The sequence below is a fragment of the Paracoccidioides brasiliensis genome (genome assembly GCF_000150735.1).
Source record: "Paracoccidioides brasiliensis Pb18 unplaced genomic scaffold supercont2.3, whole genome shotgun sequence".
Lineage (NCBI taxonomy): Eukaryota > Fungi > Ascomycota > Eurotiomycetes > Onygenales > Ajellomycetaceae > Paracoccidioides > Paracoccidioides brasiliensis.
Window position 1 is genome coordinate 1,163,909 of NW_011371360.1, and position 22,278 is coordinate 1,186,186.

Below are 22,278 nucleotides of genomic sequence, written 5' to 3' on the forward strand. Positions count from 1 at the left end.
TTAGGGATGGTCCCGTTGCAGAGTTTAGACCTAAGAGGAACTATGGAATGAATTATCGAGCATGTGAATTTTACATTGACATACTATTCTTATTTACAAGTTGGGCCTTCTCATTCCCTTTTTTCTTCTGGTCTGCTTCCTTTCCCCCCCCTTTGGCAAGGAGTGTTTGTGAGGAAGCGGACCTCCGAACACAGATTCGGCTTCATGAATGTTGCCTTTGAGCTCAAACTCTTTCCGTTCCCCTTTTTGAGATCATCATAACGGACGGTGATAGTTTGCGAACTGTAGACCCAATCATATTCCACCTCGCACGCTGTTTTCCACGTTGATTTCAAGTCGTGGCTCCCAGCCATATGGATATTAGCGGGACAAACTCATGCAACAGAGTATCAAAGAGTTGAAGGGAAGAAGCTTTTGAGGGAGCTGCAAGGTCGAAAACAATATCATCAAACAGTATAATATGTGCATAGAAGTACGACGGCTGATGCTCATATGGTCAGAACAGAATGCAATGCTCTCAGTGTACATGCACAGATTGTCAAAGCTGGATAAGAAAAAACAAAGAGCAAAACCAAAACATTATGTTTGGGCTATTGCCTCATGCACCATTGCAAGGTCATGGAATAGAATGTGGATGATATGAACCGGGAAATGCTATATATATGAACAAGATGGTAGTAACAACCGATGATTTTTGAGAAAGTGGGGTCATGTTGGGTAAATTGATAGAAGGAAAGAAAGGAAGAAAGAAATGAAGAAAGGATGAGCGAAAGTGACAGACAAAAAATTGTTACACTCTGCAAACTCTGTCTAAGAATCGAAGAATTCTATTCTATGGACAGGAGAGGGTGCAAACAGCAAGAAAAATCGATAATATCACAAAATTTCTGGTCTCGGGAATTTAATCGGGATATGTGTGGATATTGTACATGTGAAATTACTATACAGCTCGCCATCGATTGCGAAGTCCGGCTGTCCATCGATCATAGAGAACATCTGCAAGTTGTGCGGTATGCTCCATTCCGAAAACACGCTGTCCCGGCAAGTTCAAGCCCGCTCCAGACCAATTTTCGTTAGCATGGGTCTGCTCCGATTGCCGCCGTCGATGGCTTTTCAGATGAGGGTTGTTTTGCGCAAGAACCAGCTTTGGTTTTTGAGGGAATTGAGCTGTTGGTTTGGCCATGAGAGTGGAAAGTTTAGGGTCACTAAAGGGAAAGCAAAACGGATCGGTCAGTAAGAGTGGCATCCACTTACATAAAGCTAGGGTAGATGGGTATATATTAAGACTCACCCTTGCATTTTATCACAAGACAATTTCACAATATGGTACAGTCCCTCCGGGTCAATCATTTCCAGATCGCTCCACGCTTCGGCGAGTCGAGATATCGCCTCTCTCTTCTCCTGGCCCCATGTCGTTGAAAGGACCTCCTGGCAGGAAAGTCCAATGGATTTGCTATATATTCGACGGCCCAGGGTAGCTTCTTTGCTACTTGGTTCCAAAACTAATTTCTTTGGAGCCGAATTCTCATCCATTCCGGGGAGATATCCAGCATTTTCATTCAGCGAGTCCGCTTGTTTGTCTGATACTCGCCGAAATTGCCTAACTGTAGAGGGGCTGTTTCCAAAGCTCAAATTTAACCCAAGTGGTTGCTTTACTCCACTGGATAGCCGCTTCGTATTGAGTCCCCTAACGGAGGGGGAATGCTCTCCAGATGGTGCCGACCGCCGTACAGTGGAGTTGGCCACTGGTTTGTTGGAATTTGAGGCACTGGATGATGGGCTTGTAAGTTCCATTTTCTTCAGCATCTCCACAGGCTCTTCCAGATTTTCCTCTTCCTCTAATGGTAGGTCGGTTATCTTCAGTCGTTTTTGTGTGTCGCGCGAAGTGGACACGGTCCCAGGCTTCACAGTGTCAAATACCCATCCATCTTCATCCTCTTTGTGATTAATCGTAGCCCTATATTTCATTAGCAAAATTTCTGGAGGAAGACATAGCTCAGGTATGGAACATACATAGACTCCTCATAGTATCTTATGTTGTCTAATGTGCCTTTGCTTGCCTCCCATTCTTGCCGACGTTGAATTAACTCCTGCAAGGCCTCGATTTTACCTGCATTGCGAATAAACTTGTGTCGTAGAAGCTCTTTAGCCGTCGCTCGCCTATTGGGATCCTTAATCAAGCACTGAGCCACAAAATCCTTAAAATTTTGGCTGTAATTACTCCCTTCCAGTCTGGGAGCAGGCGCCTTCGGAATCAAAAAGAGAGCCTTCATTGGGTGTGTACTAGCATTTGGTGGTTCCCCTTGAGCCATTTCTATTGCCGTAATGCCCAACGACCAGATATCCGCTTTGAAATCGTATCCTGACTGCTGGATTACTTCTGGGGCCATCCAGAAAGGGGTGCCTACGAAGGTATTGCGCTGTGATTTAATGTTCGTTAGTTGGGCCGCAACACCAAAATCCGCCAGTTTCACTTTGCCAGATTGAGACAAAAGAACATTGGCGGCTTTGACGTCTCGGTGTATTTTTCCCTCTTGGTGAAGATAATCCAATCCTAATAGTAATTGTTGACAGATGATAGCGATATGTGCCTCGTTGAATACCCCAGGTTTAAGCTAAAATGAAAATTTCCTACTTAGCATATCGAAACAGATCAAACTGACGCGTAAGAGCTAATAGTTACCAGATCCAAACAAGACCCTCCACCCAGATACTCCATTACAATCCACAGTTTGTAACCTCTGAGGAAACTTGTCCGATATTGTGTCACGTAAGGGCTTGCGCATGTTGCGAGCACTGAAATCTCCTGTTGAATTTCTTGGATATCATCTTCGCTAGATTCGAGATCGATCTGGAAGGGAATCAAAATTCATTAGGTATGATTGATTCATCATTCAAAGCCCTCATCCCACCAACTCCAGAACAGCAACATACGTGTTTTATGGCTACGATTTCTCCGGTATCCTTTTCGATGGCTTTATACACTGTCCCAAAGCTGCCACCTGGAATGAAACACAACAGAAACAATTAGTACCAAAGATCAATCAATTGGAGGGTGGCATCTGGTTTTGAACTCACTCCCCAGTTCCTCCAGCATTTGATAGCCATTTGCCAGAGCTCCTTCGTCAGCCATATCTGACTGACCCTTGGGCCACTGGCTGAACTTTAAAAATATTGTAAAATGATGGTGCTCTCTGTTTGTTTGCAGGTGGTCCCGTCGCGTTTGCGAGGACAGCAGCTGGTATCCAAGAAACAACTGTGGAACCGCGATGGGGAGAGAGTCCGCAATTCGCTCAACAGGGGAGGGTAAGAGTGGACAGAGGCATCAGGGGGTGTCTAAGAATAAGTAGTAATATCCTATGTTGAAACAGCTGTTCCATTCTTTAAGATTCAACCATGGTCCATAATGCTCCAGTCAATACTCTCTCCATGGGAGAGTTTTTGCGGTGTAAACATCCGTTGCCTCTAGCAACACTGAGCGCTAGCCCATTTAGCATTAGAAGTTTTGGCATGCGATCGATACCTCTGCCATAGGTCACGTGTGTCAAGGCTCCTTCTGTTGTCGAAGCACTCAGCATCTTCGAGTGTACTCCGTAACAATTCGAATATCAACAAGATAATGAGTCTCTGTGATCGGAGAGATCTTAAGGAATTTACATAACAAGCCAGGTTCTTGACAAAAATTGAGAATCTACACCTATCCAAGAATAAACGATAATCCAACATTTCCTTGCCCTCATACTTTTGAGCTCCCTCCTACGATCTCGTGCTAAACTATACAATTACAGACCCAGCACCAATTCTAAAAGCCGTTGGGTTTCTTCTCTATAGCAATTCTAAAACAAAGTGCGATTCCAAAGTGGAAGGGTTAGATGTATTTATAAGGGTTCATGATTCCGTTCTATGTAATTTGTTAGCGCTGGGTAAAATACATACATCATGGGATGGGGAATATCTGGACAAAAGACTTACCGGGTCGTAAAGCTTTTTCAGCTGTGCCATCAGCTTAGTCATCGTCTCACTCTTGCTGTAGCCGATGAATTCCCTCTTCGCGATGCCCAGGCCATGCTCTGCACTGATACTGCCATTCCGCTTGGCAATCCACTCGTAGACCCAGGGCTCGATCATCTTCTCAACGTCCTTGTTATATTTCCGGACCGCGACGTTGAGATGCAGATTCGAATCCCCCATGTGGCCGTATCCCAACACTTCGCGAACTGGGTAGCTGTCGTTGTCTCCTACTAAACCGGCCTTGGTCAATCGGTCTCTCGTGTCATCAACTAGCTGGTAAAGCTCAGCTAGCGGTATGGAGACGTCATATTTATATGTTCCTCCCAAATGACTCAAGGCCTCAGTAATCCCTTCTCGCCACCGCCAGAGTGTCTGTGCCTGTGTTTCATCCTGAGCCAGCACCCCATCTGCCACAATCGATTCATCCATAACATGCTCCAAAAACCCTTCCAGTTTCTCATTGTCATGTTCACCGTTCGAGCCGCTCGTTTCTACGAGACAGTAGAAGGGGTATGATCCCTCCAAAGGCTTCTTTAATCCAGTGACCTTATGCACCATGTCCTGACTGCGCCCATCCATTAATTCGAATGCAGATAGGATTTCTGACAACTGGCCCCGGGCCTCCAAGAAAGCCTTGAGAGCTTGTTCGTAACTCTCGATGCCAAAGAAGGCCACATTGATTGCCTTAGGCCGCCGGGGGCAAATTATAGAAACACCAGTTATAATGCCAATGGTCCCCTCGCTACCAATGAAAAGTTGCTTCAAATCATATCCCGTATTGTTCTTCCTCAACGTGGACAAGTCATCAATAAGTGTCCCATCGGGAAGTACGGCTTCTATCCCCAGCACATTACCATGTAAACTTCCGTAGCGTAGCAATCGCAGACCACCCGCATTAGCCGCAACGTTGCCCCCAATATGGCATGAGCCCTTGGCCCCGAGATCAAGGGGGAAAATATGATTTCTCTCCGCAAGATATTTATCAGCAACCTCCAGAATCACACCGGCATCAACCACCAGCACCCCAGAATTTTCATCAAAGGATCGAATATTATTCATTCGCGCCGTACTAATTACAATCTCATCGAACACGGGCACCCCTCCACCGACCAGTCCTGTATTCCCACCCTGAGGTACTACAGCCAGCTTATTCGCATTGCAGTACTTCAGTACCTCACTCACTTCCTTTGTGCTTTGAGGCTTCAGCACCAATCTAGCATGTCCTCTGTATTTCCGCATCCAATCACAGTTGAACGGCTCGATATCGTCCGTCGCATCCTGAGTGAAACCATCGATGACTGCAGAGGGGGATTTGAGCAAGGTTTTAAAATGTTGAACATGGACGTCACTGAGTTCGGAGAAATTGGGATTTCGCTTTAGATTCGGATACGCATCTGTGGTATATTTGGATTGTTTGGACGGGGCTGCGATAGCTCCGACCGATGATGAGGTGCTGAATTGTGTGGTGGGAACAGAGCAGAAGTTCGGCCTGAAATTCCGTGTCCGGGCCTTTGAAGTCTGTGATCGGCGAATAGCGAGGGAAATACTCCTTCTAGTGCCCAACATGGTGGCTAAGTAGAGGTTATGTCGCAATGCAAATGGAGGAAACTGGAAGAAAGAAAAATCAAGATGGATGTTCCCCATCAGGAACTACAATCAATCTTCAAGTCCTTCAAGCGATTGACCAGTTCGATGCCAAGGCCGGGGGGGTCCCCTCGGCCAAAGTTTAAATACCCACGGACCGATCGGGAAAGGTGGGAGATTGGAGTGGTAAGAACTAACCCCCATCCATGGAACAAGTGCCTATCAACACCAAGTCTAGGGGACATGGAATTGGTTCTGTAGAATGGGGGTTAGTTACCCAAGGTTCGTTCGTGTGACACCTTGCATGGGGCGAATGACTACGCGGGGGACTGCAATCTTATTTGTACATTACATATGAATACGTGCCACTCTCATTCTGCCAAATCCGCACACTCAGATTGTATTGACAACTAAATCATTACAACTTCGAACCAGCCTTCCGCCTTGACTCGCGATCTCGATCCCTCAAATGGCGCCGCAATATCTTCCCGCTAGCACTCTTCGGGATAACATCAATAAACTCAACCCCCCCTTTCAGCCGCTTATAATGAGCCTTATGGTCTGAAACATGCTTCAGAATGTCGCGAACGAGAGCCTGGTCATTAGCTGGTGCACTATTGGCCTTCACCACATAGGCCTTTGGAGCTTCACTCCCATCATCATCCACAACACCTATTACGGCAGTGTCTACCACGAGCGGATGGGTAAGAAGATGTGCTTCGAGCTCGGCGGGAGCGACTTGGAAGCCCTAGACAGCAAAACGTTAAGAGGAATGTAGTAGGCCTTCATTGTGGACGTATGCAGTGATCGTTACCTTGACCTTAATCAACTCCTTGATTCTATCCACTATGAAAATATGATCTTCTCCACTTGGGCTCTTCCGTACAACCGCCTCGTCCCCAGTCCGTAACCATCCATCTTGGAAGGTCGCTTTATTCGCTTCCTCATTGTTTAGGTACCCGAGCACAATGGTTGAGCCTCGTAAGAGGAGTTCGCCGGGCGTATCGTACGTTTCAATCTCATCTCCATCGGGTGATACGAGACGTGCCTCGAGCGAAGGAAGTAATGATCCTGATGAACCGAAGAAAATGTCGTGAGGGCTTGTAGTGGTTACAACAGCTGTGGTCTCAGTGAGTCCTGTAATAGATTTAGTTAGTCGGTTTTAATGAAGGTGGGCAAATGTATGGACAGAATTTCTACCATAGGCTTGAAGAATTGACCAGGAGGGTTGCAGATTGCCCAGTTGCTCTGCAGTTTCCAGGCCGAGAGGAGCTGCACCGGTGATTATTGAACGCACGCTGCTCAGATCGAATCTCCTCATGAGTTCCTCGTTCTTCACCATAGATATAATTATGGGGGGGACCTGTATTTCAGGTCAACATACATATACCATCTTCCTCGCGAAATTATAATGCACTAGAGAGAAAAATACATACCAAATATAAAACATTTATCCTGCATCTGTGTATTGCATCCAGAAGGGTCTCAAGTTCAAATTTATGGAGTACCACCACGCACTCCCCTCGGAACACAGCAGTGTGAAAAACTGAGAGACCAAAAAGATGGCCTTGGGGCAACAAACCCAGAGCAACATCTTTCTGATCAGCCGTGCGCGTGTAGCTTTCAAAGCTCCTCAATAAAAGAACCTCTGATATCAAATTCAGATGAGAGAGCATTACTCCTTTCTATTGAACCTATCAGTTGTTGTCATCGGTCTTAACAATCCTAATTCTTTTTCAATATGATACGGAGTCTTCCAAAAGCACGGGAAAAAAACAACAAATAAAATAAAATAAGAGAGAGAGAGAGAAGAAAACATGAAAATGGAAAATAAATAAATAAAAATATACACACTGGCAATCCACTCGTCCCACTCGAAAAACACAGATACGCACATTGCCTGGCGCCCTGGCCCTTCTTCCATTTCAAAGGCTCCAACTCGTTAAGCGCAGAGCCCCTCTCGATGAGTTGGTTTAAAGAAGTGAAATCACTTGGAGGCCTTAAGCTACCTAATAGCTCCTGTGGCATTTCTAGAATGTAGATGCGGGAGCGTGGGATTCCGCATTTTGCAGCAGCCTCCAGCGCCGTGTCCAGCAGTGGTACGCAGGTGAATAGGACTGATGCCTTAGATGCCTTAAGCTGATACGCCAGCTCATCAGCCGTGGAAGCGGCGTTGATCAACGTCGCTATCCCCGAAAGCCTCTGAACAGCCCAGCCCAGGGGAAGGTAGTCAACCTGTGGTATTCGTGAGCCTAGTTTTATCAGAGACATCTCCTGGTACATAACGTTCTCTCCTGCTTTCTTTTTGAGGTTTGAGAGCAATAATTGTATACCGTATTCAGTGAAAAGACGCCTATGATCTTCTCCCATTCAGAACCACGATTGGGATGCCATGCAAACTCAAGGGCAAAGCTTCTGGCGAGATAATCAACGCGTTGCCGCACCTGGACGGCCGAATAGCCCTCTTCAGATACAGCCCACACGAAAGGGCTACGGGAACTCTCGAGTGAGGGTCTCCCGTACTTCTCGTTGAAGATAAAGTCGCATATTGGTATTGAATCTGGGATTGAGCCTGATGTAAGGCCAGGAGCCCAGGAAGGGGCTTTGAATACCATGGTGTTGATATGGGGGGGTGGACATCTATGAAGTATTCAAGTAATCAAAGAATGATGAAGCAAACCATCCAGTCATGGAGCTTCACGGAGGACAATTGATGGCTGCTTAAATATGCATCGTTTGTCTTGCCAACACCAAGACAGAATTTCAGTTGGAAATCAGCTAGATTCCCGAAGATATGGGTGAACTTCAAAATTTGGGCTAAAATAATCCATGTATAGTTTACAAGTGATTGCCTTATTTAGTTAATTGGTCAACTGTTAAAGCCATTTGCATAAGCCCGAGGTTGCATCCTCTGCCCGAGCTCCCAACACTCAGGGATATTTGGGAGTTCTTAGTAACTAGATCTTGGGACCATCCCTAGCAAAAATGACTCGGAAGGCTGATATCACTCTATCTGCCGCTGGGGATTTTATGAAAGAGATTATTATTGCACAATGATAAACCTGAAATGATACAATTCGAATGTACATTCCCATCTGACAGAAAATGAATTCGATTCGGCAGCTATTGGTTATAAGTTTTGTTTTTTCAGAGTGGATATCTTTAACTACATGTTAAACGTGATTCACCCATTGACCACGTATTTTAACGAGACCGCCACAACGCATTGAGATATTCATATTAAACATTAAAATTACACATGGAAGAGATCGTATAAATATATATGATTAATTCATAGAATGGTTGCTTGGCTTAATAATCCATCTTAAATGTGAAACTTACGATGTCCGAACATTTGAACTAGATGCGGGCATTGGGAGAGCTTGCAGGAGGCATATCAATTACTTCTGCCAGAGATAGCTCTGTGCAGATATGATTACTGCTTTGAGCAGGTTATATAGAGGCTGCAGAGTGTTTTAATCTCACTGTTGTCTTCTTCATAGGCCTCTTTTTGATGCCTGTGCCCATACCTGCTTTGCTAATGGCCAACAGACATATATTCTTAATTATATTCAAATAGTTATTATAATATATAAGTTGTTGAGACATTTGTGGAATTTGTAGGTTAGTTAGCTGGTAGTAGAGATACCTGAAAGGCTTGGATATCAGATTTCTTGCCCATGTTGAATGTCGCCTGATGATTATTGCATGTAACGTTATGCTAATAAAACCATTCTAGAAAACTTGGTGCCTTCCTGCAATCAGCTTAACCAGAGAAAGTCGACTCTTTTATTCAATGCCCCTAGAAATGGACAGAATAAAATATTATCACTGTGGATCACCAATCAGTATAGATCAATCCCCGTAGACTAAGTTTACCATAACTATATTAGACGCGCGCTTGGCGTCTATCCAAGCAGAGGCAGCCGCGACTCGTGTCCTTGCACCCAAAATGGACCTTACTCCCATATTCTACTTAAAAGATTAGCTCAGAGACGACACATACGACAACCTCGACCATCGCTTGTCTTCTTCCTATACACAATATACCTAATCTATACGTCCTCTTTTGTCCATCGCTTTATCTTGTTACAGTGTCTCCCATTCCATAAATATGGCATCAGGATACGACAGAGCGCTCTCAGGTCAGTCAGCTAAGATTACGGCTCTCAAGCTGCGATGCATTGCGATTGCCTGACATGTAATACAAACCTCCTAACATTCTGCCTATAGTCTTTAGGTATGCTTGTGTATAAGGAGATATATTCGCTCTTCCTGACACTATTCTAACTCCGTTCCAAGTCCCGACGGCCATGTTTTCCAGGTAGAATATGCGCTCGAAGCTGTCAAGAGAGGTATGTGTTTGCGACGCACCACCCTACCAACTATTCCCCCCCCCCCCCCAACCATACTACGGTATAACTTTATATTGATATCCCCTCCTCAATGAGACAGGCACCTGCGCCGTCGGCGTGAAGGGCAAGGACATCGTCGTGCTGGGCTGTGAAAAACGATCCGCCATGAAACTACAGGACACCCGCATCACACCCTCCAAGCTCTGTCTGCTAGACAACCACGTCTGCCTCGCCTTTGCTGGCCTAAACGCCGATGCCAGAATACTCGTCGACAAAGCCAGGGTAGAAGCACAGTCCCACCGCCTCACGGTCGAAGACCCCGTTACCATCGAATACATCACCAAGTACGTCGCCGGCGTGCAGCAGCGGTATACGCAGAGTGGCGGTGTGAGGCCGTTTGGCATTAGTACGCTGATTGTTGGATTTGATCATGGCGATAAAGTCCCGCGTCTGTACCAGACGGAGCCTTCGGGGATTTATTCGGCTTGGTAAGATAGAGGTTTCTGCATGGGGATATTTATATGTACATTTATCTTTCTAGGCTAACAGGCGGGCTACAGGAAAGCAAATGCCATTGGACGATCAAGCAAGACGGTCCGGGAGTTTTTGGAGAGACATCACAAGGATGATATGGATAGGGAGGCAACGATTCAACTGACGATCAAGTCGTTGCTGGAGGTTGTGCAGACTGGGGCTAAGAATATTGAAATCGCCATTATGGCCCCCGGGAAAACTATGGAGCTACTACCCAGCGAGCAGATCGAGGCTTATGTTAAGAGTATAGAAGCCGAGAAACAGGAAGAGGCTGCGAAGAAGAAGACGGGCCGGACTCCTGGGACAGGCACGGCGGCGATATTAACTAGGGGCGGAGGTGAGGGTGCCGAGAGTTGATCGTTCGTTTCTAAGAATTGGTGTTGGCTATGACGGATGGGTTGTTTTACGCTGCTCTTGCTCTCGATCTAGAATTCCGTATTCCAGGCCTGTTATTTTGTTGTGGAAATGGCCTTCAGATCATACAATATATTGCATTTTCAATTAGGGGGGAAAATGTAAGTGTCGTGAAAGTAGGTAAAAAGTCATCATAAAATCATAAAAATTTCAGGAAAACTTAGGCATCCCATCACAAATCATAATCCTACCCAAGCCGATCTGGTGCGTCCTTGACATTGAAGATTGTCCGCTGGTCTTTCTGCCGGACACGTTCATCCTTCAACATTCTATTAACAACCTCAGAATATTAGACGTATCCATTGTACATGTGATATCAGTCAATGAAGGAGCGGAGTGTAGCGGTCACTCACCTAGAATCAATACGGGCATCTTCCCCCTCTATCTTCAAGGCTGGCTTGGGAGTGAGTGCCTCTAGGACAAAATGGTTATCGCAGTGCGGGCAATACTCGTCGCTGTTCAAGAGAAAGTCACAAAAAATTAACGCCCCGCTGCCAACCAACCAACAAACAACCTTCATCAGCCAGTTGGAAGGCTATGTTATTACCTCTCCTCGAACTCCTGTGCATCTTTCCGGAAGCACTTCTTGCACTTCTTGCATGCGAATGTCTAGGCAGACACAGGGTCAGAATGACGCCCTTGTCCATAACTGCTATTCAACGAGGGCAGGGAAAAACGCACCATATCAAACGACTGTAGCAGCTCATGCTTCTCCTGTTCCCGATGGCATTCTGCACAGTCGAACCATCGTTTGCCTGTATGTGTAGCAAGGATGAGGATTGTGACTAGAATTTAAAGATACCCCATTCTGGAGGTCCAATGCCCAAAATTGGGGGAGTTTTACTCACAACAGGGCGAGCGGATGGAGACCTGGGCGTTTAGGATGTGTTTGCTAGGCGAACAAGCTGAATGAGCAGGGGACCAGGAGTTAAAAAAGAGGCAATAGAGGGAAGAAATATAGAGAAGATCAAAATGTGAAAGGGAGTCTATGCTCTCACCTACCACATGGTTCTATGGTATGTTGTTTAAAGAATGAAAGAAACGGCGGCGGCAGCAGCAGCAGCAGCAACAGCAGTGGGCAAATTTACAGAGATATAATCTCAGTAATATTTTCTGATATTCTTTATTTACATATATCTTTGTTCCTGTGCCCTGAACAAAATAAATGAAGAGCGCCAGAGGTCAAATAGACGGAGATTGAACTAGTCTGCGTGAGGGAAAACCAGGCGTAACTACATTTTCTGCCGGTTGATTTACGGGGTTTCTATTGGCTCCTTATTGCCACTCGCGACTCCGTCGGGCTGTACGATAAGTTCAAGCAGTTTACCCCGTCACGGGCCTTCGAGAATGCCGCCTTCGCCTTTGCCGTGATCCAACTAGCTTGAAGTTTTGTTTTGGAACGGTTTGGTTCATTAGAGGAGAGAGATTATGCTCACCCGGACTGGATAGCAGGGAATTGAACCTCCACTGCTTCCCTCACCATCAGCTCCTCCGTGTCTCCCTTCCTCCCTCGAGGGGAGTCAGTCAGAGCGCTAGTTAGGTTGGTTACCCCATGGTGTGGCTGGATTCCTGGGAGAAGACCGAACCGGAGGCTTCACCCGGCTGCAACGCTCAGTCTGCTCATGTAGATGTTTGCCAGCCCACCCTGCTCAAAGGAGTGATCAGCCGCCCGTCTTCCACCCCACCCAAGGCATCTGGGACACTATGTTACGTCCGGTGTGTATGATCTGGGTGTTCTCCCCAAGTTAGTTTGGAACTGCTCCGCCCGCGTTTTGCTGGTGCTCATGCAACGTGCTAGTGTGTGCGCTGCTCTTTCGATTGTGATGTGCTTGTCTTTGCTGTGATCGGTCCGTTGAGTCCAGAGGATTAAACACATTATTATATCTTTCCTTCAATTGATTTCATCTCTTAGAAATTTTAGTTGTATACTCTTCTGTCGGAAGTTCTAGTTTGGAGTCTACAATAATTTTACTCTACCCTAAAGATATAGGACTTCAGGGAACAAAATCTAGCTATTATATCCGTATCAGAAGAAGATTCTCGGGAGAACATCATATGGCTCCTAGAGATGAAATAGGCCCTCAAGAGGCAGTCATCATTGGGAAGGGTGTAACAATTGTTTACCTGGAGACATTTCATATCACCTTTGTCCGAGAACGCTCATAATTAGATCAGGTTTTAATCAAAAGTCGAGATTCTATTATGAACGTGAACTTTAACTGGAGAGTGAGGCCAAATGGCTGCCTTTCAGTGTTGGCGCCCCATCCCTCTACTGATGCCCTTTGAGAAGATTTGGAATTGCATCCTTCATCGTGGTCATGGCCATTTTATTTTGTGTCCTGGTGATCCTTATGTGTCACCATGTTGTAGAATCATATACAGTGGACTAGAGATTAGTGCATTATAAGTGTGAAGCTGCGGCTTTGCTTTCCTGCAAGCTTTGGTGACCCTGGGGTGCACCGACCGATCTGAGAACCTGGCTTGTAACTAAACTTCTAGTTTTTGTTTGGTCCCTTTTGGAATTGGAGACCATGGACCCGACAAACATTTTCCGGCATTGATACGATTACAGACACGTCTGGGGTGTCATTGAGAGCCCCCTTGTCGGACATTGCATATTCTGGAAACTGTTGTTCTATCCAGTTCAGCTAAACCATAAACTGGTCAAGCTCTGATTTGGGTATTGTTCAGAGATGATGATATGCTCGGCTGGTCTCAGGAGCTGCATTGCCCTCCCCCCGATCCTGATCTCTTCCTCCCGCCGTTGGCGGCCCTCCTTGGCTTTCGTTCTCATCCTAGCTAGTTTCCGGTGCTGAAAGCTGAGTGAGGCAGGTGGATGTCACCCTTGATGCCCTCAGTTTTGTCGGTATCCACGCACGACTTGCTGATACGGAGGGAATATCTCTGCTGTCTCGAGATTCTGCCGTTGGAACCCCTGAAAATAGTCCAAGTTGCCCCAAGTAAACCGCCTTTGGGACCCCAGTAGTTGATGATAGCCCCCCCCCATACCCACCACGGGTGCCTGGGTCGGTATACCAGAGTTCCGGAGAGCATACGGGTCTTCAGCCCTTCTTCATCTGCAGTCCAGTTTTCAGGGTCTGCTGGATCAATCCACCTGCAAATTATCCACGTCTACGCTCCCTACGATGTATTTTGGCTATTTCTTTCAATAACTTTTATCACATATATAATTTTATACATTTGAATAATCTTTGATCTAAGCTAAAATCATTGTCGAATAATCTTCATATTTTCACATAAAACTCACCCAGTTAAGGGAAGTAACGTATATATTTTTTCTAACATAATCAATAAGTGAGTGAACCATATAAGTGAGCGAACCACTTCCCACTCTCTATACAATGAGAATGTCTTCAAAGCCTCAACTATAAAGAAAAACTAGCAAATTACATTATAAATTATTTTCTATACACTTAGAGCATGTATGGGCAGTATGCCCAATAATCCCACAGACACTACACCATGATGCTGCACATTTTTGTGGTTGCAACTCAGCAGCCTCAACCACCCCCTGCTCTCATCCATTGACCCTTTGTACACGATCCAAGCCTTCTTCAACCCTCAAAGCACCCTCTTGAGCTACATATATACAGCCTCTTTCTTGCTTTCTCTTTTGTTTGGTATTTTGAGCTCTTAACTCCCTGTTTTCAGCTACTAGAATAGCAGCACTGTGCATTGCCATTTGACATCCCTTGACCAGCTAACTTAGGGCACAATTGGTTGGACTGGGTGGGCTCTGTGTATGATACTTGATATATTCTTTAACTTCCTCAGCCTGCTGCTCCAATTGGCGTACATTATGTGGTGTGGCTGTCACCCAGGAGGCCTGGGAGCTGTGGAGAGGTCCCTGGGGGGGGGTGGGAATATGCATCATGATATTAAGCTGTGAGAGAACCTGCTCAGGATCATATGAAACCAGCTCAGCAGCTCTAAAGCTGCTCTTGATGTTGCTCTCAGTCAGGGCCTGCATCTGAGCTGCAGGATAGAGACTCAGAAACTCCTTCTTGTCAATATGATTGATCTCAAGCCACATCTGGTTTTCCATCTGCTGTCTGTATGCAGTTTTCAGAGGTGAGAAGCAGCCAACATTCAATGACTGAAGAAGATAAGAGGAATGTGGCAGCATGTAGAGGGCAATGATCTGATTCTTAGTGCAAAATTGATCAAATCCAGCTGAGGCATGACTTTGATGCCAGTCTAGAATCAACAGTTGATATCTGCCCTTCATACAGGATAAAGTCTTCTTGTTGAACACCTCTTTCAGCCAGTACAAGTCCAGCTGGTCAGTGGTCCAGTCATTCTCACTGACTTCAATCACCCAGTCACATGATAGTCCTTCTGTCTCATACCAGCAGAATTGATGCATCTTTTCTTTGAGGATAATCATTGTACACAAGACTCAGCCAGTTGCATTGACTTCAGCAATAACAGTCACTCATTTCTGATCTTCAGACTGTACAAGCTTGGAATTCTTAGCTCTTTCAGATCCAGTCATCACCCTGGCAGTCTCAATTACACTCATCTGAAACTCTGTCTCATCAAAGTTGTAGATATTATATTCCAGGATCTCATACTTCACAATAGTGTTTCATATGAGCCTAAACCACTCACAGATAACCTCAGAATCCTCACATAGAGCCCACTGATGATTTGGACTTGCATGAGAACTTGGATTTCAGCTCATCATGACACTTGACAAAGTTTCATACCCAGCATTCACTCACTATGGGTGGGAAGTTGGATCCTCAACTGACAAGAAGAAGATTGGCCATTTCTCATACAGCTGCAACTCAGAGAGGCTGACCTCACTCATCCATGGCCAGAATTCATTGAACAAGAGATTCTTCCTCTGTAAGACTAAGTTTCCAGTTCTTTGAGGGTGTGTCAACACATGCCATATGACCATGTATGTGATGAGTTAAAGTTGCATAAGAGACTTCATATAGCTTTGCTGCAGCTCATACACTTGAAATTTGATCATTTTTAAGTGTTTGAATGGCTAAAAGAAGCCTTCCTTCCTGAGTAGAGGCTTTATTTCTTTGTGTGGTTGACATTTTTGATGCAGAGCATTTCTCATTGTATGGGAAGTGGTTCGCTCGCTTATATGGTTCGCTCGCTTATTGATTACGTTACATGCAATGTCGTATAACTCACGTGAACTAATTGTCGCTTAATTTGAAATTTCTTTAAATATGGACGAAGGTGAGTTTCCAGGCGGTTGGTCACTTACTACGTTATGGTATGTAAACTCGGACATCTATGGAACCAACTCGGCGGTTGAAACGCGTCGCGGGGTGGAGAAGTTGATTTGTACGGGAAGGGTTGGATTACGTTAGGCTTGAGCCTGGGGGTTGCTGGAGTTGGGCCCTCGCATCACGGGACAAGACGCAGCAGCCCCTTGGGACCTCGGGAGGTTTTGCTCTCGAGATTTCCTCCGCGTTGGACAAAACATCTCACCTTTGACTCCCTACAGCCTGCTAATAACGAGATCATCCAGGGGCCAACTCCAACCTATCTCCAGATCCCATCTTTCCCCTGACACAGGACCTGTGAGGTAACTGTAAAGCTATTGAGATAGTTCTCCTGAAGTCGCTTTCTCCTGCCCACTCCTGACCCCCGTCCCCTATAAACTTTTTTGACGACCCAACGACATCAACTTCGTAGCTTTCTTATTCCACCCAACCGCCCCTCCCCCATACATGGTTGAAGAACAACATTGAGGGTCTTCTTTCGCAGCTAGCCTTTGCTGCAAATTCGCCATGGAGCACAGGAACAATAATGGCAATGACGGCGCCGATGACGACTCCATTGTATGACCTCCAGCCCTACCTTTCCTCCATCTTGTTGTACTGTATAGCTACCTACATAATCTAGCTATTGCTTACTGCTAGGTAGATCCCTATGCTGACCTGAACTATTTTCCTCCTCATATAGAAACCGGTTTCCTCACTCCTCTCTCATTTTGAAAACCTTGCTCGTCTCAAACCCAATTCACATCATGCATGCCCGACTCCCGCATCTCACGAACTTCGCGATTCCCCCTCAACGTTTCTGGAAACTCCGCACGTCGTCCTAGGCCGTGCCTCACTGGATCTACCGCGCCCGGACACCTCGATCTGGACTGCTTCCCACTCCCACTCCCCGTCCTCGTCAGGATGGCTTCAAACACCAAGGAGAGATTCTGGAATTGCTACTCAAAACGCTGATGGCTCTCCCGGCAGGCGGATCCCCGCAAGACCGGTCTCGATGAATGTGTCGTCTGCCTCATGGAAAGCCCCCGCTCTAACAGCAAATACTCCCCACTCTAGCTCTCAGAAGAACGTCATTCCGGCCGCAGAGAATCGCACGAGGGAAGCCCAACAGGCCCCCGAATTATCAATCCCCGAACGTCCTCCACCCCGACGACCACCAAGCAATCAGAGCCGGCCTTCAAGTAGACCGAGCACGCCTTTAGTCGACTCCGCCGGGAGCAAGCCCGGCGGAAGCCCCCGTCAAAAAGAACATTGGGCCCGCGATAGCAAAAGTAACTCCAAAAGCTCATCTCACCCTCCCCCGGTCAATAGAGCTGAAAAGCCAAAAATCCCTGCTACCAAAAGATCCATCGCCGCTCCTCGTTTAGAAGCATCCAGCTCTCTTGCGCCTGAGTCGCGGCGGACATCCTTCGACGACAAAATATCGCCCTTCACCACCCCTCCCAATACTCCTGACAAAACACCTCCCGGCTCCATTGCGACGAACGGGCATGCCTCGGCGGCCCTTATTCGCGAGCCTATATCCGCTATTGAACCCGGACCTCGCAGTGCCCTCCATGATCCTACCCCACTTAGTAACCCTTGTCGATCCGCAGCTTTGGAGGTCAAAACAACTGGATTTTCGGCTGTGAAAAGCGCAACAGCCGCACTTAACCGCGAAGTTAAGCAACCCCCTCCGCCCCCGCCTTTAAAACGAAGCAACACAGGCTTTGCGAGGCCCCGGAATGCACGAGAAACTATAGATACACATGATGCCAGTGATAATCTGGAGGATCGACCAGGTCTGCCACTTCGCTCTCAGCCTCGAATGTCGCCTAAGGGTGTTGTCCCCTCGTGGACCGGAGGACGCGAAGTGCCGCCGCGATCTAAACCACCTCCCAGGCCCTCCTTTGATATTTCTTCTTCTAAGACAGCCCCTCCTCCTAGCTCCTCCTTACGTATTGGAAGTGGCGAGTCCAGCACCAATTTCCTCCCCCCTCGAAGAGACAGCGCTGCTATCGTTGGACGAATACCCAGCGAGCCTGTACTGTCAAATCCCACACAATTTGCGCGGTCGCCTATGCGTTCTGTAGAATCCCTCTCCTCATCCCCTATTTCCAACCAACGACAGATAGGTAGGTCCGCTCTCGTTGAGTCTGACGAGTCCGAATATACTTTCGACGATGCGCCAATTCCCCACACAGACTACCCTGATTTCTCCAATACAAACCGTCGCCCACCAGTTTTCCGATCCGGGACCAGAGGCATCCATACAAAACATGATACTCGGGTTTTTGATGTTTGTGGGAACTATGCATGTACGACGGGCTACTTTACACGCGTCTGGGACTTGGTCAGTGGAGAGCAAGTGTTAGGATTGAACCATGGAGAAACAATCAAAGGTTTATCTATCGCATTCAAACCGGGTAATACAATGCATGACGAAGGAAAGCTACTTTGGCTAGGCACGAGCGCAGGGGAAATTCATGAAGTTGATATTCAAACACAGTCGATTGTGTCCTCGCGGACATCGCCGTCCCGGAGAGAAGTTATCAAGATCTATCGGCACAAAAAGGAACTTTGGACCCTGGACGATGACGGCAAATTACTTCTCTGGCCCCCGGATGAATCTGGCGCGCCAAATCTACAGTACAGTTACAGCCATCCGTATGATAGGGTTGTGAGAGGACATACGTTCTCTATGGTAGTTGGAGATCAATTATGGCTCGTGTGCGGGAAGGAAATCCACATATATCGCCCCAGTGCCAAGGATACCAGTTTCCAAGTCCTCAAGGGACCATTGGGCAAGTCGGATGCCGGTGAAATCACATCGGGTACCACCAGCACAAAGGATGACGACCTTGTGTACTTTGGCCATGCTGATGGCAAAGTTAGCATTTATTCCTCCAAGGATTACTCGTGTCGGGCAACTTTGAACGTGAGCTTGTACAAGATCAATTGTCTAGCTATGGTTGGAGATTATTTATGGGCTGGTTATAAAACGGGCATGATCTATGTTTACGACACTTCTACGAAGCCTTGGACGGTTAAGAAGGACTGGCAAGCGCACGACCATGCCGTCTGCGGGTTGATACTGGATTCAAGCAGTGTTTGGACTGTTAATCGGTTACAAGTTGTGTCCCTTGGGGTTGATAATTATATTCGACTTTGGGATGCAATGCTGGAGGACGACTGGCTTGGTTCGTCTGGTCCCTATTCCCTCTGTTTCCTTGTTCTTGAAATTAATCCTTTCTAGAAACACGAATGCATAGCAGGGACATCGAGTACTGTCAGTTCCGTGAAATCAGTGCTGCTGTCGTTACTTGGAACGCTGGTGCAGCGATCCCCGGAAACCTAAGAGATAATAAATTCATTCGAGACGCAATCCATCCCGAAAACCCGCCTGATATTCTTGTTTTTGGATTTCAAGAGCTTGTGGACCTTGAAAACAAGAAGATCACTGCCAGTAAGTGACATTATGTTCCGACAAATATTTCCTACAAAGGACGTTTTCACGGTTTTTTATACTAACTGAAGAACCTTTTAACAGAAAGTATTCTCATGGGCAGTAAGAAAAAGGATAGCTCTGACAAGGAGCACATGAGTCGACAGTATCGCGTTTGGAAGGATTATCTTGCAACCTGCATTCAAGCTATCATGCCTCTTGATCAGCCCTACGTTCTTCTTCACACTTCAACCCTCATCGGCCTATTCACATGTGTTTTTGTCAGGGAAGCAGAGCGGGAAAGGATTAGAAGTTTAAACGCTGTGGAAGTTAAACGGGGAATGGGTGGGTTGCATGGCAATAAGGTTCGTCTACGCTCGAAGCAATATACATCTCTTTCTTCTTCCTCGTCATCAGCCAAGGCTTACAGACCCAAAAAAAACACAGGGTGCCCTCATCCTCCGTTTCATACTCGACGACAGCTCCCTCTGCTTTGTCAACTGCCATCTGGCAGCCGGCCAAAACCACACAGCCCACCGCAACAACGACATCGCCGCAATCCTCGAAAGCAGCTCCCTCCCCATGGAAACAAACTACTCGTCCCGGATCGACCTCTTCGTCGGCGGCGGCGACGGCACTTTGATCCTCGACCACGAAATCTGCATCCTAAATGGCGATCTCAATTACCGTATAGACTCCATGCCCCGTAATACTGTCATCGACGCTGTTAAAGCCAACAACCTCCCCAAACTCCTAGATCGTGATCAGCTCCTTGCCTCCCGCCGTAAGAACCCAGGATTCAGGCTCCGTTCCTTCAACGAGGCACCTATTACTTTCGCACCCACATACAAATACGATGTGGGCACCGACCAGTACGACACCAGCGAGAAAAAACGGTCACCGGCATGGTGTGACCGTCTGCTCTACCGGGGTTTTGGTAGGATTAAACAGCTCGAGTACCGCCGGCATGAAGTTAAAGTGTCGGACCATAGGCCTGTCAGTGGACTGTTTAAGATGCGCGTCAAGACTATACTTCCGGATAAACGCACGTATGTGTGGGAGTCGTGTCTGGAGGAGTTTTTGGAGGAGAAGCGGCGGTTGGCCTCGGATGCTAGGTAAGAAAGATTTCTATAATAGATACGCCAACCTCCCGCCGGATTTACTGGTTGGCTAACGTTTTATTTAATAGCATCGATTATCTGGTGCGCATTCTTGGTCTGAATCCGCAAGAAGCAAGGTCCTTGATCGCTTCTGGAACGGGGCCTAAATAGCTCCATCCTATGTTCTGCCCACGCACATAAGCGTGGATGTGTACAAACACTGCTCTACCACTCCTCCATCTTCCGCTCGTCCTCCTCTTGCTCTTTACATCACTCAATCACTCACAGCACGCCACCGCACTCAGTCAAAGATGCTGTTATCTATATTTGTATAACAGGAGCCTTGTCATGCTTGCTAAGTTTGCTTTTCTCTATTTCTTTTTCTTTTTCTTTTCTTTTTGTTGTGTGCTGCCCATTCATTTTGAAGAGCCCCCGTCCTTACCCTGTCCTGTCATCGGAAACTGGAAAAGGAAATCACATTGCCCCAGGTGGACTCTTATCAATTTTACTTTCCTTATACTTATCCTTACCAGTTAATGACGCCAAATGATTTTATGATTTTGATTTGATTTATAAAAGACACGACATGCGGAATGAGAATGCATCCATGCACGCATTGTTTTTTTCCACTATCGTTTTTCCTCGGTTTCTTCTACATTGATTTAATGATCTCGCGGAATGGATGCCTATACCTTACACCTAATCTATTCAATAAGGATATTATTAAATTAGACACGAAGCAGCCGTAGTTGCTTTACATGGCGGTTATGGATGGATACTTGATATTGGTAGGGTCGAGGATTTAAGGTTCAGTGTATGTTTTATTTTCCCTTTTACTTTTTTATTTCTTGGTTATTCTATTTCGATTCCTTTTTGTAGTTGAACAGTGTGCTTATAATTAGAATTAGACAGATTAGACATCAGATGATTTTGTTTCTGGTGTTCGAGTTCGGTGAATATGACTTCACTACGGCCACGACAGCGATACGAAACTGTCAAACAGGAAATGTTTCAGCCCGCTACGCCAAATATTTATCCACATAAAACACTTCAATACTGATTGCTTGATCCTTTTTGTTCATTTTCTTCCGGAATTCTGAAGAACCGATGCAAAATATGTCTCAGAATTGATTTGTGTATATGGATTAGCCGGCATAAGCCATATAAGAAAACTGGGTAAAATTGGGTATTCCACGGTTATAATCTTCCGTTCGCGAAGTGATCCGCCTGTTCTAAACAACCAAGCACAAAAAGAACGCCTCTAACAAACCAAAATCGTCACATAATCACCCTCAAGATGGCCCAAGCAGTGAAGAGCAAATATATCCTTGGTGATGGATACGATTGGGACAATTGGTACAAGAACGTACGCTCTATGGCAGTTTCACGAGGGTACTGACGATATATCGATTTTGACGCCGAAGAGATCGAATCGCCGAAAGAACCCGAAATCTATGAGATCGAAGATGATGCTGATCCTCAAATAGTCATGACACGTTTTGAGATGAACAACATAAAATGGGGGAAGTTCTAGGAATACGAGATATCAACCAGATTCATGTATATATACAGCACGTCAAGCC

General features: G+C 46.3%; 7 protein-coding genes across 7 annotated transcripts; 3 read left to right on the forward strand and 4 right to left on the reverse strand.

The window, feature by feature from the left end:
- Positions 1-940: 940 nt before the first annotated feature.
- Positions 941-3,133, reverse strand: PADG_02732 (STE/STE20/YSK protein kinase; the record flags this gene model as incomplete). Its single annotated transcript, XM_010760281.1, has 6 exons — positions 941-1,205; positions 1,292-1,957; positions 2,014-2,615; positions 2,684-2,851; positions 2,935-3,002; positions 3,079-3,133. 6 exons carry the CDS (start codon positions 3,131-3,133, stop codon positions 941-943), a joined length of 1,824 nt encoding a protein of 607 aa, XP_010758583.1.
- Positions 3,134-3,868: 735 nt separating this feature from the next.
- Positions 3,869-5,577, reverse strand: PADG_02733 (D-lactate dehydrogenase; the record flags this gene model as incomplete). The annotated part of the gene is made up of 2 exons (XM_010760282.1): positions 3,869-3,901; positions 3,973-5,577. 2 exons carry the CDS (start codon positions 5,575-5,577, stop codon positions 3,869-3,871), a joined length of 1,638 nt encoding a protein of 545 aa, XP_010758584.1.
- Positions 5,578-6,013: 436 nt separating this feature from the next.
- On the reverse strand, positions 6,014-8,210 carry PADG_02734 (uncharacterized protein; the record flags this gene model as incomplete). The annotated part of the gene is made up of 6 exons (XM_010760283.1): positions 6,014-6,343; positions 6,410-6,732; positions 6,796-6,958; positions 7,032-7,280; positions 7,450-7,830; positions 7,929-8,210. 6 exons carry the CDS (start codon positions 8,208-8,210, stop codon positions 6,014-6,016), a joined length of 1,728 nt encoding a protein of 575 aa, XP_010758585.1.
- Positions 8,211-9,709: 1,499 nt separating this feature from the next.
- Positions 9,710-10,841, forward strand: PADG_02735 (proteasome component PRE6; the record flags this gene model as incomplete). Its single annotated transcript, XM_010760284.1, has 5 exons — positions 9,710-9,740; positions 9,829-9,835; positions 9,898-9,950; positions 10,051-10,438; positions 10,511-10,841. The coding sequence occupies 5 exons, from the start codon at positions 9,710-9,712 to the stop codon at positions 10,839-10,841; spliced, it is 810 nt and encodes a 269-aa protein (XP_010758586.1).
- Positions 10,842-11,085: 244 nt separating this feature from the next.
- On the reverse strand, positions 11,086-13,510 carry PADG_02736 (uncharacterized protein; the record flags this gene model as incomplete). Its single annotated transcript, XM_010759804.1, has 12 exons — positions 11,086-11,167; positions 11,252-11,353; positions 11,446-11,507; positions 11,580-11,629; positions 11,701-11,768; positions 12,156-12,199; positions 12,226-12,274; positions 12,335-12,430; positions 12,497-12,543; positions 12,610-12,736; positions 12,828-12,871; positions 13,445-13,510. 12 exons carry the CDS (start codon positions 13,508-13,510, stop codon positions 11,086-11,088), a joined length of 837 nt encoding a protein of 278 aa, XP_010758106.1.
- A 3,168-nt stretch (positions 13,511-16,678) lies between these two features.
- PADG_02737 (uncharacterized protein) lies at positions 16,679-20,866 on the forward strand (the record flags this gene model as incomplete). The annotated part of the gene is made up of 6 exons (XM_010759805.1): positions 16,679-16,729; positions 16,854-19,350; positions 19,407-19,616; positions 19,701-19,960; positions 20,043-20,710; positions 20,785-20,866. 6 exons carry the CDS (start codon positions 16,679-16,681, stop codon positions 20,864-20,866), a joined length of 3,768 nt encoding a protein of 1,255 aa, XP_010758107.1.
- Positions 20,867-21,992: 1,126 nt separating this feature from the next.
- Positions 21,993-22,229, forward strand: PADG_02738 (uncharacterized protein; the record flags this gene model as incomplete). The annotated part of the gene is made up of 2 exons (XM_010760285.1): positions 21,993-22,061; positions 22,122-22,229. The coding sequence occupies 2 exons, from the start codon at positions 21,993-21,995 to the stop codon at positions 22,227-22,229; spliced, it is 177 nt and encodes a 58-aa protein (XP_010758587.1).
- Between the last annotated feature and the right edge of the window lie 49 nt (positions 22,230-22,278).